Source organism: Equus quagga, chromosome 12 (genome assembly GCF_021613505.1).
Source record: "Equus quagga isolate Etosha38 chromosome 12, UCLA_HA_Equagga_1.0, whole genome shotgun sequence".
In the NCBI taxonomy this organism is placed as follows: Eukaryota; Metazoa; Chordata; class Mammalia; order Perissodactyla; family Equidae; genus Equus; species Equus quagga.
The window spans coordinates 85,783,177-85,801,492 of record NC_060278.1 but is presented as its reverse complement, the minus strand read 5'-3'; the positions used below and the strand labels follow the sequence as shown (position 1 = coordinate 85,801,492).

Genomic DNA, 18,316 nt, shown 5'->3' with positions numbered 1-18,316 from the left:
AGTGACAAGGCACTAGGGCTTCTAATGGGTGAGCCACCATCCCGAGTGCTGGTCTACCGTCAAAACCCACTACAATCATCCTCAAGTTACTGATGAAGAAATCGAGGCTCAGAGAGACGGAATGATTGCCTAGTCGGCGGCTGGACAGGATCTGAACACAAGCAGCCAACTCCAGCCACTGGTTTCACCACCACACTGTCCTAGATGGGAGTCAGGACACCGTCTCACACCGGAAGTGAGAAAGAAGTCAAAGATAAACCCCAACATGTCACTCGGCACTGGGTCTGGCATGGAGTAGGTACCAATTAATGTAGGGTGGGTGGACAGGAGGAAAGGAGGGAGGGAGGGAAGAAGAAAGGAAGGAAGAAAAGAAGGGGAGACGGATGGAAGTGTGGCTGGGTAGATGGATGGTGGATGGGTGGGTGGATGAATGAATGGGTGGGTGGATGAATGGATGGGTGGGTGGATGAATGGATGGGTGGGTGGATGAATGGATGGATAGGTGGATGAATAGATGGGTGGGTGAAAGGAAGGATGGTCACAGGGTCATTCTTATTGGTGGACAAACCTCCAGATGGGCTCCAACTCTCCTCTGTGTTCCCCCAGGTGCTCTGAGCCAGTTCTCAAGACTTTGTCGGACCTCTTCACTCGGGTCCACCCATAAGTGCCAACTTGGGGCTGTTCCCCAGAACCAAGGAGGCCCATCCTGGGCAACAGAGAGGAGCCCAGGACCAAGAGGCAGGACCCCCAGCTTCCCATCCCAGCTCTGCCACCATGTGGCCTTGGGCCAGCCAGGCCCCCTGGCTGCGGTTTCCCCATTGGCACTGCGAGCTTTGGCGTGGCTTTGTTCTGAGGTCTGCCCTAAGGTGTGCCCGCGGCTGACGTGCAGCTAGCAGGGATCCCTCCATGGCAGGGCCAGGTCTCACCCATCCTTGCTTCCTGGATGCTGGCTCCTTCTCTCCCTGGAAAACTCCTATTCACCCGTCAAAATCCAGCTTGGACATCACTTCTGAGAAGTCCCAAAGTCAGAGAGATGGAGACAAACAGTCACAGACTCGGACTCAGAGAGACAGAATAGAAGATAGAAGTATTTAGAAAAATAGAGAGAGGAGAGGAGAGGGGGGAGAGAAGGGGGACACAGGGAGCTGGAGGCAGAGCAGAGGAAGGCAGGACAGGCTAACCAGGAAAGTTCCAGATACAGAGCTACAACGACCAGGCCCCAAGTCCCCTCGCCTCCCAGGAACCCCTGCCTGGAGCTGGGGAGGGCACAGGGGGCAGAGGCCGAGGCAGCCCATGTGTGACCAGGGAACAAACCAGCCGGGAGGTGCTGAGATAAAGGGTTGTTTATTGAAAGCTCAGGACTGGCCTCTGAGGCCCCAGAGATCTCTCAAAGGCAGAGGCCTGTGGCTGGCCTTGAGGTCCCCACCCCAGACGGGGGCGAGAGGCAGGGCCAGGGCACCTGAGTGGGCCTGGGTGCATAAGGGACCCTTCTACTGTCACTGATAGAGGCTAGAGACTGGGAGGGAAACTGAGGCAGCGTGGGTAGGGGACAGGACTCTGACAGTCCACAGACAGGGATGGCGGCCGTCTCTCAGCCTCAGGATGCCACAGTCAGCACGACGGCATTCTGCAAGGAGCAACAGTTCTTCGTTAGGCCCTCTGAGTCCTCATGCCCAATGCACCTGCCACACCCCCATCCCCACAGCCATCTCTGTGTCCCCCTGTGCCCTGTAGCCAGCACTGTACCTGGGATGCAGCTGGCACTCATTGACTGAATGAATGAACAAATAAATGATGATAAATAAATGACATCCAGTGTGGGACAGGTCACCGACTTTGGAGGACTTAAGAGACCCGAGTTCAAGTGCCGTTTCTGCTGCTAATTTACTGAGCGAACTTGGGCCAGAAATCTGACCTCCTTCAGGCTTGGTCCTCATCTGAGAAATGGGTCCAGAACTCCCTGGTCTGCCCAACTCCCAGAGCTATTGCAAGACTCAAAGTTGTGCTGAATTGAAAAGGATTCAGAAGTCATGTTGATATTCAGCAAGAAAAAGTGTCATGATCTATTAGCCATGCCTGCCATGGGCACAGGATAAGGAGAGACGGCACATGTATTCACCTCCCCTGGACCAGGGGAGCTGTGGTTCTGGGAGTGAATCCGAGATTCCATCCTATAGGCCAGACATGTGTCTGGATCTAACAGGAAAGAACTCTGTGTTGATTGGCAATGCCTGCCATGGGTGACTAAGGAAGGAGCGGTAGCACATATGTCATATGTATGCCATTCTTAAGTTAAATAATTTTCCATTCTCTGAGCAATTTAGAAAATGGTGCAGGGACAGACCAGACGATGAGGCAGAGTACTCCTCTCATCAGTTTCAAGTAGGGCTCTCCAGAGATAAGCTTAAGATCCATCTAGGCCATATCCACATGGGAAACTCACCTCTATGATCTCCAGGGCCGCATTGGCAAAATTGACATTGAGAACCTTCGGCAAGGGAATTCCAACATCCAGGTCCACTGTGAAGAGGAAATGGTTGAAAGCAAAGATATGTGGGGAGCCAGCGTGGGACCTGCTGACCCTGTTCCACCACTCTCCTTGGGCCAGTCATTTCTCTTCTTGGAGACTCGGTTTCCCTTATTGGCAGACTCCTACTTATCCTACTAAACTCAACCAAAAATGCCTCTTTTCTGTGTTGTCATCAGTGGCTCCCCTCAGGTTCTGTCATGAGAGGTTGTGTCAGTCCCTTGCACACCCTGGGTCATCTATGTCCTAATCATTTGTTTATATGACCATTTCCCTCTGGATTGTGAGTTTGAGGACGAGATCCAGGTCAGATAGGTCTTGGGACCCAAAGTCTGGGCTGATGGAGGTGCTAATCAACGTTGCTTGAATGGAAACATTGGTGCCTCGGTTTCTGCATCTTAGAAATGGGGACCAACGCCTCTCCAGCCTCAGTGTCTCCATCGGAACAATGGAGAGAGGCAAGAGGCTGGATAGTCCCCAGTTCGGATGCTCCACGTGCCCGAGGAGACAGCCAAGCTGCCCGTACCGTTCAGCTTCGGCACGTATGCCACCCGGACCACACTGCTGAGCCACTCTTCTAAGCGGGATGCCTGCAACAGAGCACAGGAGGGCGGGGGTGTGGCTGCGCAGGGAACAGCGCGCCCCTTCACAGGGAGGAATGCAGGGGTCCAGCTGCCCCAGCCTCCCCCAAGCCTGAAGACACAGGTGCCTCCACCCACGACCCCAAACGGGACTCTGATGTAGGCCGGTTTCGCCCCGGGCCCCGTGAGCGTGGAAGAGCTGCCTGCCCAGAGGAAGGCCTGGAGGGGGCAGTGCTGAGAAAGAGGGAGAAAAATGTGCCCAGCTCCAGGAGAACTCCATGTGCTCTGATCTTAGATTCCTATCGGTTTAGGAACCCTTAGAATGTTCTAGAACCTGAGACTATCAGGCGATCCCAGAACCTCAGAACTCTGAGAATCAGGAAACTAAGGGCTGTGTGGGGCTCTGAAATCTTATAACTTTCTGAGTTCAGGAACCTTATGACTTGTGCCAAGTTCCAGAATTCTGACCCCTTGTGAGATCCTAGATGTTTATGACTTTGTGAGGTTCCAGGACTGTGGAAGATCATGAGATTCACTTTCCTAAGGTGATGACTGTTTTACACACACACACACGCGTGTGCACACACGTGCACACACACTCCCCGGCCCTGAGGTCTGCCCACCCTGGCTTGTCGGGCCAGAGCCCAGTCACCGGGCCCACGACTCATCCTGCCCCTCCCCACCCCCAGCTGAAGGCCCTGCCCCCCGCCAAGCTGCCCACCCTCCCAGAACTCACGTCAAAGGTGTGGGCAAAGGACGAGGCCAACGTGACCCTGAGCCTGGCGGGGAGAAGACAGAGTTGAGGCCCAGCCCCCCATACCCCCCACTGAGGGGTTCTGCCCCCACCCCAGCTCTCCAGGGTCAGGAAACAGGGTTACAGGCCCAACTCTGCCTCTATCCTTGACACAGAGACTCAGTTTCCCCACCTGTAAGATGGACCTGGAGGGATCTACCCTCCTTCTGAGATATGCCCACCACCTCTGACCCCATGGCCCTGGGCCTCGGTCTGACGCCCAGCTGTTTGACCCTGCACAAGTGGCTGAACCTCTCTGAGATGGCCCTCCAGAGACTGAGCACTGGACACCGGGTGCCCTGCCTCCAGCAGGCTCTCACTAGAGGGAGCAACCCACCGATGGATCTCAGCTGGCCCAGCGTACGCGCAGGGCCAGAGCCAGGACACACATCTCTGTCCCCTGAAGGGCTGAGGCGTGAACTGCCACCAGAAGTGGGACAGATGCAGGTGGCGGGCGAGGCCTTCTGTCAAGGATAGAAATGAGCAGAGCCTTGCGGGGGGCATGGTAGCCTGAGGGGCCTAGGGGAACACTAATGGGGTCAGGTGAGCACGGGGTGCCTATGGCTCAGGACAGGCAGATCCCAGAGACTCGGGAAAGCCCCTGCATCCAGGGCAGGACAGACAGGCCCAGGTCACGGTGAGAGCACTGCGCCTGGAGAGTGGAGGCCCAGACAGTGGACCTGCTTCCAGGGACAACCCACGGTGGGAGCCTGGGCCTTGTAAACCGTGAAGTGCCATGTGCCATCCGTGCATAAGGAAAGATTGTCACCAACGTCTCCATCTTGCTTATTATGACTATCCTGAGGCCTCGCTACCGTGGGGATGGAGAAACTAGAGAAGTAACTAGTCACATGACTAACAAGGCATTTTACGACACTCAAGGACAGTTGTCTCCAGGCGGATAACTCAGGAGTGTAGACTCCATCTCCAGCGTCTGGATTTATCTCCAGGGCTAGGTTCTGAGAGGAAGAAGCCCATTCTGGAGCCTGCTTCTCTGAGCCCCAGGTGCCTCATCCGTAAAATGGACCAACACCCTCCCCTCCCCAGCAGGATGGAGGCCAGGAAGATGCTGGTAAAGCACCTGCCACTCAGTGGATGCTCAGAAAATGGGAAGTGGTTCCAACCAGACCCTGATTCTTGTTCCTAAAGACAAGACCCAGCTCCCACGTTACCGTTCCAGGGACAGGGTGAGGTGCAGCCTGGTCGCCGAGGGAGCCAGGTGGGCGTTTAACGTCACCACCTGCAGGGGAAACGCAGATGGAGGTTACGTGTGAACTCGGCAGAAGGAGCTGGGCCGGGTCTGCCTGGGCCCTCCATCCAGCCTGCGGTGGGGCGACGGAAGGTGTCCCCACGAGGTGACACTTGAATCTTGAAGGATGAGGAGTTGGCCAAGGGAAGGGGAGAGGCGACATTCCCGGTGGGGGACTCTGCAGGAGCACAGGCAGGGAGGCGGCAGCCCCGGGAACTGAGGCTCAGGGCGCGAGGACGGGGGAGGCGGAGGACGGGGCAGGGGCACTGAATGGCGCTCGGCCCCGGGGAGCCAGGCAGAGAGTGGGCAGGGGAGGGACCTCTGCCCAGATGTGGGTGTGGGAAATCTAACAGAGGCCGGTGGAGGGGAGCCGACTGGAGGTGGGGCAGGAGGAAGCTGGAGGGTCAGCCAAGAGTATCCAAGCACAGAGAGGCTAGGGAGATGGAGGGCAAACCTGGGATGCTGAGGAGGCCCAGTGGACAGGCCTCGGGCCCAGCAGACGTGCGAGGAGGGTGCAGGCAGGAGTCTGAGCGGGCACTGGGCCTCAGCTCAGGTGATGGTAACGGGGACGGAGTTTCCTGTGCCATGACACCAGGGAGCCTCCCACCCTGAAATTGGGGAGAAGGCAACCCCGCATCCGCCCCACTCAGAACCCCCGCACCAGGCTCCCCTACCCTCGGCCACTCACCCCATTCAGCTTGAAGAGGGCTTCAGGGGTCCCTTTAGGGGGGTAGGACAGCACGTGGATGTCAGCTGCGATGGAGACCGTGGCCTTCTTGTTCTGCAGTGTGACTGTGGGCGCTTGTGTCACCCGCAGTGACAGCAGGAGCAGCTTGCCTGGGGGCAACTTCCCCAGGGCCTGGAGAGAAGCAGGGGCAGACATGGGGGCATGAGGGCAGCTTAGATGCCCCACTAATAGGATCGGTCAGTCAGTCAACAAACACTCATCAAGCACCTAATGGGCACCAGGCACTGTGCTGGGCGCTGAGGTTACAGCCTGAACCAGGCAGGCCTGGTCTCAGCCCCTACAAGGCTGACATTCAGGTGGGGAGACATCAAGCCATGGAACAACCTAATCAGACTCTCCTCTCACTCAGAGTCAAAGTCCCCCAGAGGACACACTTTATTACGTGATATAACAAAACAAAACAAAAAATCCCCCGAGGCCCAGAGGCCCCATGTGATCCATCCTCTGCCCTCATCTCCATCTCACCTCCACTGCTGGCCCCTCATTCTCTCCTCTCCAGACTCGCTGGGCACTTTGCTGTTCCTCTCACCTGCCAGGCACACTCTTACCTCAGGGCCTTTGCACTTGCCGGTCCCTCTGCCTGGAAATGTCTTCCCCAGATGCCTACATGGTTCCCTCCCTCACCTCCTTCAGCCTTCTGCTCAGACATCACCTCCTCAGGGAGGCCTCTGCAAAGCAGCCTGTTTAAAGCTTCATTGCTGCGCCCCTATCCGCCTTCGCCACTCTGTTCTCTTCCACCTCCTGACACTGTCCATATCCTACTTATCTATTTGTTCCGTGCCTGTCATCCCCACCAGGTGGCTCCTTGAACAGAGACGTTTATCTACTTTTCACTTCCTGCCCCTCCCGCACACCAGCACCCAGCACAGGGCCTGGCATGTAGCAGACACTTAGTGAGTATTAGTTGACTGACTGAATGAACCACACAATCAGAAAACTCTGAGTCTCACATTCATGACATCATGGAGTTACAGAGGTGCTGGAGACCAGCACGTCACAGGAGCTCGAATGCTGGATTTAGGGACCAATTCCCCAGGCCCAGACTCCCAGGGTAACAGGATCTTAAAGACAGAGAATCATCAGATTCCACCCTCTTGTGTCCACAGATTCTGAAGCCACGAAACCAGACTCGGAGCTGCGGCCACGGGGCTCTGACTTTGTGAGCACAAAGGCTCCAGGTTCCAGAGATGGGCCAGCCTCCCCAGCTGGAGGGACACGGCCCGGCCTGCTGCATCCATGGCCCCTGCCCCCGCCCTCTGCCTCCCCCTGTCCCCCTCCACCGTCTTACATCTCCTCAGAAGGAGGTTCTTCTGAGCATCCAGCCCTGATCCCTGAGACTCCACATCCTTTAGCCAAGGACTCCAAGAAGCAGAGGCCCCAGCCATGCCCCCAAAGCTGCTTCGAGTCCTCACCCTCAAGGACTCCCAGAGTCTGTCTGCACCCTAAAACTCAGCTGCCCTGTCCATCCTCTCTGGTGAAAACCCAGACCTTCCAGGCTTCTTTCCAACTCCATCAGAATCTGCTCCATAAGGACCTTGCAGTAGTCATTTCAACTTCAGCATGAATTCAGATTCTCAAAGCTGGAAAGCAGCTGGTCCGGCCTTGGCTGAACAGATGGGAAAGCTGAGGCCAGGCCCTGCAGGCACATACTGATTGATGCCCACTAGTCAAACCCCCAGAATCTTCTCCCTTCTCTTCCCTCCCCAAGGCCACTGAGTCTTCTCTTTGGGGACAGGGAAGACCAAGACCAGGATGAAGTAAGGCAGTTGTGGGGGGGGGGGCGGTGCTCAGTACTCCTGGAAAGAATCTCCTGTCCTCTGCTTGAGAGAGAAACAACAGCCACAGGACAAATGCCCAGGTGACTTCTGGGGCAATTAAACCCTGGTTTTTTCCTTTCTAAACAAAATCTGCTACCAGGAAAGGATAAGGTATTAGTCATTCACACTTTAGTGTGAATTTGGACTCTACATTCAATCGCAGCTGTCTGGAGAGCTGTATTGAGAAAGATTCTGGGATCTATTCAGGCTCATTGCAAAAGAGCTACAGTGATCAAAGCCCATGGGAGGGTCACTCACCTCAGGGACCAAAGCTGCCAGGTCTGTGGTTGTCAATGGGACGTTGCTGGGAACCTGGAGTCAAGACCAAATGGGATGGGGGGAAGGGTGAACAGAGAGACAGGACAGGGATCCCTCAGCACACACAAAATGGTTTCGTCCACACTCACCCACCCCTGCCAATTACACACCCACATCTCTACAGACACTCAAGGTCCTTCTCTTGGCCAGTGATCACCGAGCGCTTACGACCTGCCAGGCTCATGTTAAGGGCTCTGCCTGCCTTCGCTCCTTTCGCCCTTACAGCCGCTCAAAGAGGTGGGCGCTGTGATTACCCCATTTCACAGACGGAGAGTCCGAGGCCCCCGCCCGGGGTCATCAGCTGGTAAGTGGGGCGCCAGGATTTGACCGGGGCCAGCTAATCCCAGAGCTTTCAAACACTCTGCCCGAGCTCGCGGTCTGAAGGCCCAGGGATCTGACCCCCAACACTTCTGACTTTTACCCAAACAGTGTTTCCAAAAAGTATAAATTGGTTTCCAGTATTTACAAATCAGGAAATTTCACATAAATTTGCCAGTTTGGGGCTAAAAAAACTGGAAAGTCTGGTCACACTGGGCCTGTACCCCCTGCCCTTGGGGAAGCCGTGTGGCTGCTGCCTCAGAAACGGGGCACAGGCTCCCCAGTCTGCTCCAGTCCCAGCAGGCCTGCATCCCTCATTCTGCCCGGCGATGCCCATCGCCAGCGCCCTGGCGGGGCCCCCAGCACTGGGAGAAGAAAGGCCTCAGCCTCCCCAAGCTAACGTGTGAGACCTCGAACTGCACACGTCCACCTCTGGGAACAGACCTGTGCACACAGCAGAAACACCCAGACACTCTCTGCCCGTCAGAAGGATCCCCACATCGCCCAGCACACAGCCATCCCATGAGGGGACAGCACCACGACATGGCTGCTGAGGTCCATCTCACCACCATACTCGCACACACGCACGTCCACGAGCTGCGCAGACACGTACAGTCTCACACTCAGAGTCTCTGCCTGACTAGGACTGCCCCTCCCCCCAGCTAGCAGACACCTGCCTCCCAGCTCAGGGCCCTGTGCCAACCTCCCAGAGGCCTTCAGTGCTCTCTGGGCCACCTACAGGAAGGGAGTGATCCAGCCCTGCTCCCTTGGGCCTGAGCTGCATGTGGGGAGCCCGGGTGGCTCAGAGCTCAGTGTCTTTGGAGAGGGCTAAGACCAAGAAAATGCCTCTGGGTGAGGCTGGTCGGGGCTGGGGATTCCAGACATCTGTGAGGATGAGAGAGGGGACAGAATAGAAACAGAGAGGTCTCAGAAGCTTCAGAACAAATGTCCAAGTGACCTTTGGTAGTCCAACCCTAGTTTTCTTCTCTTCAATGCAAATCTGCTCTTGAGAAAGCAGGAGAAATGTTAGCTATTCACACTTTAGTGTAAAATTGGGCTTTGACCCTAGAAGGGCTCATGTGGTGTGGGGATGGAAAGTTGCCTACATGTCACATGTCATTTCTGACCAATTGAAAGTAACTTCCTGGAGTGCCATGTTGAGAAGGATTCAGAAGTCCCATTCAGGTTTAGCCAAGTAGAGGGCCATTACTGACTAGCAATGTCTGCCACAGGACAAGAGAGGGCATGTGCACGCTACAAACTTGTCCAACTCTCTCCGATTATAGTGAAGAGGGCTTGTCAAGGCTGACGGGTGACAATGTGACTTTGTCATCACCAGCATTGCCAGGGCACAGCGGGGCAGGTGCCACACTCACCAGCTCAGAGGTGATGTCTATGTTGAGGGCACCGTTAGCCTGCAGGAGCCCAAACACGGTGCTGAAGAGATACAGAGGCACGAGCACCTGGGACGTGTGGTCGTCCTTGGGAGGTACTTTGATGGGGCTGCGGGGCTTGGGGAAGTCGATGACATCGCCAGCTACACTCTTCACGATGGGCTGCGGGGCAGGACACAGGGTATGGCAGGGTCTCGGGGCTGCTCCCCCCGCACCCCAGCTCTGACTCAGCATCTCCCACCCAGCCTCCGCTGGTACCCACGCCACCCCCGCTGTGGGCAGGGCCTCGGTGGGCACTCACGTTGATGTCCAGCTCTATGTACTGGTTAGAGATGAGAGGCAGTGTGGCCAGAGAGAATTCCACAGACCCAAGAGCCCCAAGGGGCACCAGGCCTGCATGGGGAGGGGGAAGGAGGGAGGAGACGCCATGAGTCCAGGCCCCTAACAACAGCCCCTAGTTCCACTGCTGGAGTGCTGCTGAACGCCTAGCACTGTACTACTGCCATCCCCATTTTACAGATAAGAACACTGAGGCTCAGGCAGAGGAAGTCCCCAGCCCAAGGCCACACAACCACAGAGTGGCAGAGCCAGGATTCCTGTTTCCCAGAGCTGGTGCCCTACCCACACTGTGGTCCTGCCTCTCTCACGTAACGCCACACATAGAGACACTTCTGCCCCCAGGTTGCTATCCTTATCCTGCTTATGCTGCCTTTTCATGCTTTTCAAAGCCCTTTTGTGGACACAAAAGGCATCCATGTCTCCATAAGGCTCAGAGAGACAGGGCCGCCATGGCTGTGGGGTCTTGGGTTCCGTCTTTAAGCTCTGTGCCTCCATCATCTTGTCTGTCCAGATAATAATAGCATCTGCCTCAGGTTTCTGACAGTGCCAGACACACCGCAGATGTCCAATAAACGGCCTGAAGCCCCCAGCGGATGGAGACCGGGACGCTCCAAGTCTGCACATCCAGCCAAACCGGCCTCAGCCCGGAACTCCACCATCGGGCCTCCTCAAAGTGGCGGCCCCGTCAGTGTGAGGAGGAAGTGAAAGGTCCCAGAATTCTGCCCCTTCCCCTCCCCTGGCACCCCACCAGTTGGGGTAATGGGGGAGAGGGGTAGAAGAAGGGGCACAGAGGAGGGGGTTGGGCCCCGACTTACCCAGCACAGCCCCCAGGAGCTCATTCACCACGCCCAGCACACTGTCCACCACGGGGCACAGCTGTGTCCGGAGGAGACAGGTGTTACAGGAAGATAAGAGCCAACCCCAGCCCGGGAAAGGGAACAGCTGCATTTCCTTTAAATGATTTGCCACGTGGTCCCAGGGACCAAAGCAAGGCAGAATGTGGAGACGGATGGGGACACACAGGTAGGGGGCAGGAGCTTGACGTGCAGAGGGCCAGTTCTATGGGCCCCTCAGAAAACCCTGAAGGATGCTGGGGGACCAGGGAGACACATTTCAGAGGCCAGTCCGGGCGTGGGGACAAGGCCCTCCCCCGAGAAGACAAAGGCGGCTGTTCCCTCCGAGTGTCAGGCCCTTCCTGCCCTCCAGATGGGCACTGGGAGACCCAGAGTCCAGATCTCAAAGAGGGGCGCCTCCCCGCTCCACCCAGAGTCAGGCCTGGGCCTGGGGCGTCCACTATGCACACCGCTGGGTGTTTACTGAGAGCCCCGTGCTGAGAGAACAGGGAGCAGGGGTTCAGCTTCCAGAACGCCAAATCCAAGGATCACAGAATCTGAGGGCACTGGAGCAGGGACCTCAGAGATGGCCCGATGCAGCCCCTTCATCCTACAGCTGGGGCTGGAGAAGACAGGCCACCTGCCCAGGGCCACCACTGTCCTCAGAGACAGGAGACGGCTGCCCTTTCATTTAAACTTGGGGCCCCAAGCTCCAGGGCTTCTGGGGTCAGGCCTGTCACTGAAATGAGAGGACAGCAGAGGGGCTGCGATGGGCGGGGGAGCAGCCCCTCGGCGCCAGCCACGTGCGACCTTCAGGAAGGAGGTATTGTGTGCCCAGGATGGCTGATTGCACGAACGAAGCCAGAAATCGGACTGTTAAGAGAAATCTCTAATCTCGAAATGCCAGTATTTAACTCTTATTTTTAAACTTCTTTGAGTTACATCTCCTGTCTTGCAGCCAACTGTCCCGGAGACCCCAGTTAGGGGCCACACCTGCACGCTGAAATGCCCCGAGGTGGGCTGGGTGGGGTCCTTGCTGCTGGGGGCTCCCTCCGCCCTCTGAGCTTCTCCTCTGATCAGCTTCTTCAAGCCCAGGGCCGTGTGCCAACCCCGGGCTCCACGCCCTCTCGGCCTCCGCAGGTGTTCCTCACAAGGACCCACAGGGGCGGGCCTGCCAGGACTGGGGGTCAGAAAGCCTGAGGGCCCTTTGCTGGCTGTGTGACCCCAGTGAGCCCCTCCCCTCTCTGGCCTCGATGAAATGCGGCTTTGGCCAGACCAGCTTTTCTCAAGTGTGGTTCCTGTCCCCTGGTGGAAGGCAGGATGGCGGGGGGGGGGGGGGGAGGTGCACAGAGAGGCCCCTGGAGCCGTTTAACCAGGTGTCTAACTTATGTTGGACTAATGTACAAGGATGTCATTCTCTGGACGTGTTCGCCGGACACAGGCTCAGTTTAAAATCACCCAGTGACCCGACTTCCATCACAAGCTAGTTTAAAGGAAAGCATGAAGTCAACAGTGACACAGCTGGCAAAGACGGAGCAGGGGGTAAGCAGGGGAGCGGGTTTGGGAGCAGGCCCTCAGGTCATCTGAAGCCGTAGATTTAGGAGTCAGAGGTCTGGGGACGGATTGTGCCACCTACAGACTGGCAGGCGACACCTGGGCAAGCCGGGATGGGATTACCGGGTGGGCATGGACGGAAGCACAGCCTAATCCTGCCTGGCGCCCTGACTGACTCGCAGCTGGGGGAGAAGAGGCCCTGCGGGGCAGGGGGTGGGGGGTGCCTGCCCGCGGCCCCCACACTCACCAGGCCCGGCAGCACCTTGAAGAGTGTCTGCTCCACAACCCCAAAGAGCGGTGCGGGCAGCAGCCTGGGCAGATGAGAAGCAGAGGGTGTGGCCACAGCACGAGGACAGCGCCAAGCCAGATGACGGGGCAGGGAGGCATGGGGGCTCTGGACAGCGCCTGTCTCCTCTCCCCATACGTGGGGCTGGCTGCAGCTTTGGAGACCTGGGTTCAAGCCTTGGCTCTGCCTCACCAGGGGCCCCAGGGGGTTATCAGTTCCCTCTCGGCACAGTGCCCGCCTTATGCAGTGGCTGGTGCAGAGACTAAATGGGAGCGTATGGGAGTCTGGTATACAGTCTGTGCTCAATAAATGTCTGTTCCCTTCGTCTCCACCAACATTTGTGGACAAGTGACATTTGGGCCTAGAACAGCACCTGGTGTAGAGTGAGGGTTCAATAAATATTTGTTGAATGAATGAACGTTTGTTCAATGAATGAATGAATGAGAGGGTGGCCTGAGGATGAGAAGTGCATGTGGATGGGTTCAGGTCTGTTTGGAGACTATGGGGGTACAGAAGGAGGGGTGACAACGACAGAACCACATCCACAGGGCACCGACAGCATCCTCCACTCCCTCCATGGCTGCCTGCAGCCCAGGGGAGAGAGCGGAGCCACAGTGATTTAAGGAGCGGGAAGATGCCAGGTGCCGCTGTGGGGGGTGCAGAACGCTGGGAAAAGGCTTTGGACCTGCCCATCTCCGTCCCTGCTCAACCTATGTGTGTGGCCTTGGGCAAGTCCCTTGCCCTCTCTGGGCCTCAGCTGTCCCACAGGAGTGAGGATTCAACACGAGTGCAGGCAGGGCCACTGTGTCCTGAACAGCTGGGGGAAGAGACAGATATAGAAGTGCTACACCCTTCCACATCATCAACTTTAGGTCCTCATTACACAGACGGGGACACCAAGGCCTAGATGGGAGGGGGTTCCCCTGGGTCTCCCAGCAAGTCAGGGGCTGAGCTGGGTCTCTGATGTGCTGAGAGCAGGAACTGAGAGGCCCGCACATCCGGGACCAGATAGAGAAGCTACGGTCAGAAGTGGGTGGTGCAAGGTGCAGGCTGGGTCAGAGGCCCTGTGCGCGGTGGGCTTCAGTCTGCAGGTCTGTGGCTGGGGTTGACCCGGCGGGACAGGCGGGAGGCGGGGTGAGTTCAGGCCCCGCCCGGACGGCAGCTCCCCGGAGACCCAGGGGATGCCCTGTACTCGCGGACCGGACGAGATGGAGCCCGAGCAGGTCCGGGGGCGGGGTGGGGCAGCCCAGCGCGGGCTCAGGCCGGCGGACTCACCCCGAGAACACGCTGATGTGGCCCAGGAGCGTGCTGCAGCGCTTGAGGATGAGGATGGGCGTGCCCCGCGCGCTCACACCCAGTGCCACCCGCGACGACACGTTCACCTCGGCCGCCAGCTGCAGGAGGCCCCCCAGGGGGCTGCGAGACCCGACGCTGGGGGCGTGGCCGGGCTGCCAGGCCCCACCCACCAGGGCCAGCCTTGGCCACGCCCACCGCGGGGCTGCGTGGGGCTCCGAGGAGGGGCGAGTTGGGTGGCTAGTCCCCGTGCCTTCCTCTCAGCGCTCGTCTCCCTGCACGTCCCCCATTTTGCACGTCCCCGCTCCCTCTCCCCTCACCCGCTCCAGGGAGCTCCAGGCAGTGGGGTAGGGTCTCCAGGGAGAGTGAGATGGAAGTCCCTGGGGATCGATGGGTGGAGATCCCTGGGACGGTGGTGGGGTGGCATCCAGGGAGAGAATAGCAGGTGGGAGTCCCTTGGGGAGGAAGTAGGGTGGGAGGAAATCGGGGGCAGTGGGGTGGGGGTGGAGCGACAATAGGGTAGGGGTCCCAGTAGGGCAGTGGGGTGAGGTGCGGAACAGGAGGGGAGAGCTTCCCAGGGGCACACTCACCCAGAGGAGTGCAGGCCCACCTTGGTGTGCAGGCTCACCTGCACCCCAAACCCCGGCAGCAGCTTCAGCGACACCTGCGGCAGCGTGAGTTCCTCAATCTTCAGCCTGCGACGGGCGTCCAGGAGAGGGCCACCCACTACTCAATGCCTGGATCATCCCAGACCAGGCGGCACGCCATCCCAGCTTTAACCCATAAAACCAACTGGAGGCCCTTGGGCCAGTTACTTCACCTCTCTGGACCTGTTTCTTCATCTGTAAAGTGGGCAAGAGAAGCACCCACTTTATATGGTTATTGCAAAGACAGGTGAGAGTGTAAGTGCGGAAGCTGATACAGCAGATGCTCAATAGAAGTCACAGCATCATCCTCATTGGAGGCTCAGTGAACTAAGTGTCCTCCTCACCCCCGCCCCATGGCCTCAGCCCTGGGTCAGTCTCTGGCCCGGATCATTGTGCCCCAATTCCCATCCCCTAGGCTCATACACGTTCAACCCAGGTAGATTCTCAAATGCAGCTCCCCACCATTCATTATTTTCTCTGTCCTCTGGGCCTTTGCCCAGGCTGTTCCTTCTCTCTAGACTTTGCTTCCACTCTGCATCCACCTTCAGCTAGCTGGCTTCTCCCAGCTCTCCTGATTTCAGCTAGGGTGTCCCCTCCTTCAGGAAGCCCTCCTTCCTATTTCTCTGATCCAGGCAAATGCCACCCTCTGAGCAGCTCCCACACCCTGCCTGGGCTGCCTCCATCGCTATCCTGAGCTCACAGGATCCACACTGTGGGGCTCTGCCTCCTTTTGGGGGCTTTTTGAAGCAAGGATAATGTCTGGTTCACATCTGAGACCCCAGCCTCACCCAGCAGGGGCATTCTACGGTGGGAGGGGTGCTGGATCTATTAATAATAATGATAGTTCATATTTACTGAGCGTTTACTGCATGCCAGGCTGTATTTTAGCCGCTTGACACAGATTCACTGTCCTGGCAACAAATATCTGCTCGTAGTACAGCCAGTAAAGCCAGACAGTTCAAATCCAGCTCTACCACCGACTGACTGTGTGACCTTGGGCAAATCACGCTCCTGCTCTGGGCCTCAGTTTCCCCATCTGTAAAATAGGGATGTTGACATATCGACCACAGAGCAACATGATACAGCGATCCTCGAGCACCATCACCCCTGACCAGCTCCCTTTCCAGACATCCATTTGCAATTTGGGGAGACGGACGTCCATTCTCCCTTCTGCCCCCAGCACCTCCTTTCCCCCTCCTGTCCAGTGACCCTTCCCCACACCCTGGCCCCCGGTCTTCAGCCTTCCCTGGGGCCTGTAGTTTGATCTTTCCTGGACCACCGCCAGCCCTGGAGTGGGTCCCGCCCACCTGGGGCGGCCCGTGTGGCCTGTGATGACACACCCACACTCGTCACCACTCCGACGCCCCCCAGCTGGGTGAGCGCCGGCAGGTCCCTTCACTCCCTTTCCTCGCCTGTTAAGTGCTGTTGCCAGCAGTCCCACCTCTGGACCACGCAGGATATTCTTTACAGTGCCTAACGCAGTGCCAGGCACGCGGGAAACCCTAGCCAGGTGGCCATTGCGCTACAAATATTAGCTATTATGTGACTTCATTCATTCATTCACAAATATTTTTTGAGCATCTGTTAAATGTCAAGCACTGTTTACGATACTGGGGACACAGCAGTGAACAAGCCAGACAGAGTCCTCGCCCGTCTGGGTTTATCACCTAGAAACAAACCAGTGAAATATGCAGAGTGAGGGGAGGGACCCGTCCCCTGGGGAGCTTGAAGGCAGGGGAGGGGACAAGGAGCGGTGGGTCAGGGAAGGTCTCGTTGGAGCAGACACATGAGGAAGAGGAGGGAGGGAGCCATGCAGGTGCCTGGATTGGTCCAGAGAGACTAAGCAACTTGCCCCAGGTCACACAGTGAGTAAGTGGAACCAAGCTAGAGTGGAGCCCTCGACCCCAGGGGCGTGCTGCCATTCCTGTCTGGCCTGGCATGCAGTGGACTCCTTATTTTCTGACTCGGGTCCTGGGACTCGCTATCCAGGGCTCCCACACCACTCCCCCTGTCTGCCAACAAATTAATAAGAGTCATTCTCTCTTCTATTCCCTGAGCAAAGAAAGACCGAGCTTCCTGTAGGGCACGCAGCAGGTGGGCAGTCATGAGGCAACACCATGGGGACTCACCCGGAGAGCCCCTCAACGACGCTAAAAACTCCTCCGTGGCTCAACAGGCCGCCTCCTCCGAGCAGCCCCCCAGAGCCCAGGAGGCCCTGGTTCGTGGCTGTGACCGTCCCCAGCACGTTCTGCAGAATGGGCCCCCCCACCAGCGAGTTCTGGATGGCTGCAGAGAGGGTAGAGGGAGGAAGGATCATTTTACAGATGGGGAAACTAGGGCCCAGAGAGAGGCAGAGACTTCCCCAAAATCACACAGCAAATTGGGTTTGGGGCCAATACTATGACTAGATCTCCTGACCCTGGGCCACCCTGTAGCACTGAAAAGGAAGGCAGAAGCAAAGCAGGGGCCAGGCAGCCACCAGGGCTTGATCAAGGAGGAGGAGGTGACCTCCGCTCCTCCTGGGCACCCTGGGCCTGACTCTGCGAACTGTGAGAAGGGCGAAATGAAAGGGACTACCTCGTGGAGATTGGGGCAGACCGGGGTGGCATCCCTGAAGCACTTGCTATTCACGGCTGTCCCACCCTATCCTTGAGACTGCCACCCTGTGTTGTTGGGCCCTGGAGGACCAAATGCCTAGAAAGTTTCCCCCACCCCAGAAATGTCCGCAGAGACGCTGGCCCAGCCAGCACCCTCCCCTCGTCCTCGTCAGCAACACCCGTCCCCATGCCTGAGGCAGACACGGCCCGGCCGCCTCTCAGAAGGAAGTGAACTGACCAGTGAACTGAGCCTGAGAGCAAAGCTTCAACCCCCTGAACTCTCTGAGCAGGTGACAATCACATCCTGTTCTCATCTGTCCCCGAAAGCAGACGCTCTAAGGCATCGACGGGGTCATTCACCCTGCAACTGGACCCCTCACGGACCGCCCACCCCTGCTCACCTTTGCCAAGCTCGTCCTTGTCAATCCGAGCGAGCGTGCCCACCGTCTCCAGCAGCCCCCAGCACGGAGCTGCCAGACCCCAGAGGAGAAGCAGGGACCACAGGCCCGGCATCGTTGCAGGCACACCTTTCGAGGCAGAAGCAGGATCTCTGAGGGGCCTCTCGTGCCCAAGCCTTTCCCACCCTGTGCCCACCACCCACCTGGGGCCCTCCCGCCCGCCTGGCCCAGCCCGAGCCCAGCCCCACGCCCAGGAAAGCCCTCACTATCCTAACGCAAGCAGTGGCTAACACGTCTGACTTCAAAGTCTCAGTCCTCTGTGGCCCCTGTGAACCTGGACCTGCTCTGAGGGGGAGGGACAGAGGGGCCTTCCTTTCCATGGCAGCAGGAGGGCAGTTCTGCTTCCTGGACCTGCTTTCTGCTGGCTCGTGAGGCCATAAGATTGGAGACATCCAACATTTAGACTCAACATGTCCCATTTCTCTCCTCCCCTGCCTCCATCCTGAATGACATTGAAAGGGATGGAATAGGAGCGGGGAGCATGGCTAACTCATTAGTTCTGTAGAATGGGACTTTTCTTTATGGAGTTCCATATATGCCAACCCAATCAGATACCCGTCTATG

General features: G+C 57.6%; 1 protein-coding gene across 1 annotated transcript; it reads right to left on the bottom strand.

Moving 5' to 3' along the window:
* Positions 1–1,597: 1,597 nt before the first annotated feature.
* Positions 1,598–17,807, bottom strand: BPIFB3 (BPI fold containing family B member 3). Its single transcript, XM_046678180.1, has 15 exons — positions 17,696–17,807; positions 16,827–16,983; positions 14,641–14,745; positions 14,033–14,173; positions 12,719–12,782; positions 10,900–10,960; positions 10,047–10,138; positions 9,728–9,907; positions 7,974–8,027; positions 5,839–6,009; positions 5,074–5,141; positions 3,845–3,887; positions 3,054–3,117; positions 2,444–2,520; positions 1,598–1,627 (listed from the first exon to the last, which is right to left on the bottom strand). Exons 1-15 carry the CDS (start codon positions 17,805–17,807, stop codon positions 1,598–1,600), a joined length of 1,419 nt encoding a protein of 472 aa, XP_046534136.1.
* Positions 17,808–18,316: the final 509 nt, after the last annotated feature.

Coding starts and splice junctions, on each gene's coding strand:
- BPIFB3 (XM_046678180.1), bottom strand. CDS start 17,807: ATGCCGGGCCTGTGGTCCCTGCTTCTCCTCTGGGGTCTGGCAGCTCCG. Junction 14,174..14,640: donor GTGGGCCTGCACTCCTCTGG/GTGAGTGTGCCC, acceptor CGGGTCTCGCAG/CCCCCTGGGGGGCCTCCTGC. Junction 10,961..12,718: donor TCAAGGTGCTGCCGGGCCTG/GTGAGTGTGGGG, acceptor CTCCGGACACAG/CTGTGCCCCGTGGTGGACAG.